Source organism: Conger conger, chromosome 10, assembly GCF_963514075.1.
Source record: "Conger conger chromosome 10, fConCon1.1, whole genome shotgun sequence".
NCBI classification, from domain to species: Eukaryota; Metazoa; Chordata; class Actinopteri; order Anguilliformes; family Congridae; genus Conger; species Conger conger.
In genome coordinates this window covers 45,577,681-45,583,680 of record NC_083769.1, presented here as the reverse complement: position 1 = coordinate 45,583,680, position 6,000 = coordinate 45,577,681, and the positions used below count along the sequence as shown (strand labels likewise).

General features: G+C 50.6%; 1 protein-coding gene across 1 annotated transcript in view; it reads left to right on the top strand.

Moving 5' to 3' along the window:
- Positions 1-6,000, top strand: part of LOC133139162 (forkhead box protein J3-like) — an 86,448-nt gene that overhangs the window by 64,877 nt on the left and 15,571 nt on the right. Inside the window, exon 4 of the mRNA XM_061258518.1 lies at positions 2,807-2,908. Within this exon, the coding sequence (XP_061114502.1) occupies positions 2,807-2,908 (102 nt within the window). The remainder of the gene's footprint in view (positions 1-2,806; positions 2,909-6,000) is intronic.

Genomic DNA, 6,000 nt, shown 5'->3' with positions numbered 1-6,000 from the left:
ATGTGCGTGCGTGCGTGCGTATGTGTCTCTCTGTGGTGACCACAGTACAGCTCGGTCCTCTCAGGAATGGTGGAGTGCTTAGTCACTGCTGCAGAAGGCCCGTCTGATCTGCAGATGGCTGGCAGCGCATTAACCTCCTAAATCCATAAATCACAATACCCTCCTCATTCATTCCAGCCGTTTTCCCCACCGCCTTAATTTAATCAAGGACGAAGCCCTCTCCCTGAAAAACGCGCCCAGCGCCCTTTTCATCGCGGGGTCTCAGAGTTCCTCTGGCCAGCCGCGGCCCTGCCAGCCCCCAGGTCCGAGCGATGCAGCACTTAAATAACGTAATTAGTGAAATATTTATACTCGTTTAGAAACGGGAGGTAATAACGGAGGTGGAGTGCTCGCCTGTACACACAGACGGTCTCCTGGGCTTCGGAAGCACACGGCGTCTCCTATCCTGACTCTGCATTAGCATTCTCTGGAGGTCCTTTCCTCAGGTTTCATCATGCTCCGCGTCTCAGTGGTTAGCGCTTTTCACACCTGAACCCTGCATTCCTCTTTATTAATAAACCCTGCCCTGGGCGGCCATTACACATATTGTTTTCTGCGGTGATTTTTATTACAAGCATCAATTAATTCGGGGCTTCTGTCCCAGGTTATTTAGAGCATTAATGGGAGGAGGGGAGGGGGTGAATATTTATGAGGGAGTGTGTGTGAGGCTTCCCGGTTGCTGGGAGACGTGAGATTGCTGTCTTCAGAGACTCCGTCCCGTGAGACAGTCTGTCCCTCTGTGAGGACGAGCACACCTGTTCTAAGAAGAAGAAGAAGACGTCTCCTACTACTATTACGACCACTAATACGACTTCTACTGCTACTACTACTACTGCTACTACTGCTACTACTGCTACTGCTACTGCTACTACTACTACGGCTACTGCTGCTACTGCTACTACTACTACTATTACTACTACTCCTACTCCTGCTGCTGCTACTGCTGCTACTACTACTACTACTACTACTATTACAACCACTAATACTAAAACTTTTACGACTGCTACTACTAAATGGTAAATGGTTGGCATTTATATAGCGCCTTTATCCAAAACGCTGTACAATTTCATTCATTCACCCATTCATACACACACTCACTCACCAACGGCGATTGGCTGCCATGTAAGGCACCGGCCAGCTCGTCAGGAGCATTTGGGGATTAGGTGTCTTGCTCAGGGACACTTCGACACAGCCCGGGCGGGGGATCGAACCGGCAACCCTCCGACTGCCAGACGACTGCTCTTACTGCCTGAGCCAATGAGACGACTGCTCTTACTGCCTGAGCCATGTCGCCCCATGTACTACTATTACGACCACGAATACGACTTCTGCTACTGCTACTGCTACTGCTACTACTGCTACTGCTACTACTACTACTGCTACTGCTACTGCTACTGCTACTACTACTACTGCTACTGCTACTGCTACTACTACTACTGCTACTGCTACTACTGCTATTACTGCTACTACTGCTACTACTACTACTACTACTACTGCTGCTGCTACTGCTAACACCACTACTGTCACCACTACTGCGAATACTGCTACTCCTTCTTTGTTTGAGTTCCTCTGTTCCCGGGTGCCTGTGTAGTATAATGGTTGCGTGTTGCGCTCCCCGCTGTGGTGCTGTCACTGTGCCCTTCAGAAAGGCAGTCGAGGCACACCTGCGCTGTCTGCGGCTGTACACCTGGATGTTGAGTGTGAAAAGAGGTGACCTGTGACAGTAGTGGTAGAAGCCGGTCCACTGTGTGGGGAGATGCAGAGGAGTGATGCGGTTCTGTGCTGCATGTGGGTCTGCTTTCCGCCGGCTTGTGGGTTTACGGCGTTAATGTTCCATCGTAAGCCTGGAAGAAAGATTATAACGTTATGAGACAAATACATCAGTATTACTGGCCTTGCATGCCACAGTGTTTTAGGTACAATTTCAACTTTAAACAGGTTAAGGGAATATCATTTTAGATTCATTAAAAAAATATTATTAAATAAATAAGATTTTGTCTGTGGTTCTCTACCTCCCCACATCCTCTCCTCCTCCCAACTCCCCTCTCTCCCTCCTCAGAGCCTGTCTCTACCTCCCTCCTCCCTCGTTCCTGCTCTCCTGATTCCCTCTTTCATTTCCACTCGAAAGCCCCAGACATGAAAATTGCGACTTAGTGAAATCTTTTATTTATTTTTTATATATATATATATATATATATATATATATATATATATATATATATATATATATATATATATATATATGTATGTATTTTAAAAAAATAAAAATTGTGTTTATCATGAATTAAAAATCTCATTGTTGCAGAACCCAATCCTCTTACAGTAAGCAGTTTTTGGGAGGTGTGCTTGAGTTATCTCCTGGCACCAAAGGCTGGGAGTCGCATGCAGCTGTTTTATTGCTTGTGTTTGATCCCCCACCCCCCACCCCTCCTCTCCTTCCGCTGGTTTTTAATTTGACCTAAATAAAGGTGCACAGTCCTCCTGCTATTTTTAATGTTGTGTGCGGCTCTTCTCCCCCCCCCCCCGACGTTGGCGGTCTGAGCAGCTCCGTGGCGGGATGTTTTATAGATGAGGATCTGGGCCTGATTGGGTAGGCTGGGCCCCTGCACTCCTGGTGTTAGCAGGAAGGCATTGATTGAGCTCCAGCAGACTCACCCAGCCCCTCTCTCCCTCCACCCCCTCTCTCTCTCTCTCTCTCTCTCTCTCTCTCTCTCTCTCTCCCCGCTCTCTCTCTCTCTCCCCTCCTCTCTCTCTCTCTCCCCCTCAGGCCTCCACACCCTACAGCCTGGACTCAGATTCCCTGACCATGGACTGTATTATGTCTGGAAGTGCCTCTCCAACTTTGGCAATCAACACTGTGACTAACAAGGTACCGGATCCGAGCCTGAAGCACCCCTGCTTGCACCCTTCACCCTGTTACCCCTCTGCCTGCACCCTGCACCCTTCACCCTTCACCCTGCACCCTGTACCCCTCTGTCTGCACCCTGCACCCTGCACCCTGCACCCCTCTGTCTGCACCCTGCATCCCTCTGTCTGTGTTACCAACAGCCCTGTGACTCTTAAAGGTGCACACGCATAGTTTTTCCTGTTTCTGAGCTTTTCATATCCCTCTCATCCTGCAGGTTTGGTAGAGGTATGCATATTCTAGGATCTAACTAACTGCGATTCTTCCAAACTGTTTGTGAAAGATTTCCCACCCGTGATGATATGGATATGTTTCTGCATAACTATGGGACGACGTTGCTAAATGTTATCACCGAGAGCTGACCACAGGGCGCGGAGGGGGAATTGACCTCTGGGGGCGCGGTTAGGGACTTTTCTAGAACCCTGTGTCACCTATGCCACAAACCAACTGTGTGGCTGCGGGACTCCGCTGCAGTTCCGTACTCTGAAAGTGTTTCGCGCTGTTCGTCAGTGCGAGGCGCGACCCTGTTTGCGGTACGGACGCTCTTGTGTTTGGGGGATCGGTGTCGAGGGTTGTAGCCCTCGGCCGCGTGTGCCGTCTCCTGTTGGAGATGTAAGCAGCCGGTTTCCCCCTCCCGCTCGTGGGAGAGGCCTCTCTCTGGGCCTTCCACAGGTCCTCATCCTGTCAGTCCCTGGTCGCCCAGCAGCGTGTAAACGCCGTGTCAGCAGTGGGAGTGGGAGGAGTCACGGGTGCGTCCGCCGTTACACGGTCACAGTGAAATGAAATGAGTCCGTTCTCCTGCGCTGGGCTTTTATGGCAGAATTGGTGACCACAGCATACCTTCCCTTCCTAAATGATTTACTCCCCTCCAGACTTTTTCATCCAAGGAGCCTGTTTGGCTCTGTAATGGGAAGAGTTTTGAAGTAAGCTGGGGTCTGGGTTATATACTCCTCAAATGGACTTGAGTCAGAATTAGCTAACTAAATCTAAATCTTTTCCCAGTTCTGATTCGACCTCTGAAGTATTTAACATGGCAAGTGCTTCACCGCGCGTGTGTGTGTGTGTTTGTTTCATCATTCTTAAGAATGTTGAACTTCGGAAAGCAAAAAAACAGTGAGGAAAAACCCTCAGTGGTTTATCCAGACAGTGTGTGCGGTGAGTGTGGGGCAGTGTGAGGCGCTGTGTTGTGTTTGGGTCGTCTCAGGAGAGTGCGGCCTGCCCAGGGACACGGTTTCGGTGGGGCCTGTCTGATCCTGCAGGGTTTCCCCTCCTGTTGGCTTTAAACCCAAAAAAAACAGCCCCACCAGGTCCGATCCCCAATCACAACGCCCTCATTCTGCTTTTCTAATAATAACGTGAGTGTGAGTGAAGGCGGGGTGGGGGTGGGGGTGCGGGTGGGGTGCGGGTCGCTGTCAGACCGCGTTTCTCAGAGTCTGAGATCGCTGTAAACAAAGTGCAGGCCACGCCCCTTTCGCCGTAGCCTGCCAAACCACAGGAATTCCCTGCTCCCTCCCCTTATCTCCCAGAACGGGAGCGCTGGAGTTCCCTTTCTGCTCCCTCCCCTATCCCAAAACAGGAGCGCTGGAGTTCCCTTGCGTGAGCTAGCAGCCGGGTGTGCGCCCCCGAACTTAGCGCGCTCCGTGTCAAACAGTGGTATGAATTGCGGATTGAGAACGAAACGAACACACACAAACACGGTGTGATGGTGGCGGTTTGGTGTAGGTAGTGTGCCACTTGCTGCACGTCCACCCTCCCATTTCCCAAACCGCTGGGCTGCGGAGAGCAGGAGAGCCCTGTCCCACCCCGCCCCGTCGGCCCGGCCCTGCTCCCGCCCCTATCCCAAACCCAGAGGCTCTGTGGAGAGCAGGAGAGCCATGTGCCTGGCCCTGCCATGTTTATGGGGCTGCTGTCCCTCCTTAAGCACACACACACTGCAGAGTTCCTCCCGGTCCTGTCCACAGTGTGGAGTACACACACACACACACACACACACACACTACAGAGTTCCTCCCGGTCCTGTCCACAGTGTGGAGTATGTGACGTGCCCCGCTGCCTCCACCCCTCCACCCCTCCACCCCTCCACCCCTCTCTCACTCCTGTGTCTGTACTCCGCTGGTGACAGAGCCTGAGACTTCAGCTCCAGTGGGGGATTGGGGTTCAGTTGAGAAGTGGGTGGGAGGGGGGGGGGGGTCCCTCCAGAGAGAGATAGAGAGTGAAAGAGCGATAAGAGGGAGAGATGAGAGAGGAAGAGAGGAGAGATGACGTTGGGAGGGCTTCTTTCATCTTCATAAACCTTTGCCCGCGTACGCGAGGCGCAGCGTCGCCAGCACCACTAAATCTGACCTATAACTTCTCTTTTCCTTCACCAGAAAAGATGTGGATGTGCCGTACATACATTTCATGCACTTTTCTATTGCTTTTGTGCATTTGTGTACACAAAGCCTTACTTTTTCTTGAGTTTTTTTTCTTGTATCTGTTTCTGTGCCTGCGTATGTCTATGTGCGCGTGTGTGTGTGTGTGTGTGTGCCTATTATGGGTGTGTGTGTTTGTGCATGTGTGAGTGTGTGTGTGAGTGTATGTGTGTGTATTATGGGGGGGGTGTGTGTGTCTGTGTGTGTGTGTGTGTGTGTGTGTGTGTGTGTGAGAGAGAGTATATGTGTGTGTGTCTGTCTGTCTGTCTGTCAGTGTGTGTGTGCCTGTGTGTGTGTGAGTATATGTGTGTGTGTACGCGTGCGTGTGTGTGTGTGTGTGTGTGTATGCACACCTGTGTGAAAGTGTGGTGTGCTTGCATGCGTGTGTGATGTCACAGGGGACTTGAATCTTTGAGAAACCCTGTGTTAATCCACTCGGGGGTTTAAGTCACACTTCTGCAGAATAAAAATAGAGATGGTGAGAGTCTGTCGGCTGAAAAACATCTTTTATTACTTAATTACACACAACATTTATATTTCTCCGGCCCCCTCTGTGTTTGACTTTAATTGTTGCTGCTTCTGCACAATTACATTTTAGCCATGTTTAAATCTTGAGTCCTCAGCCTCTTAATTTCATTACTCAGA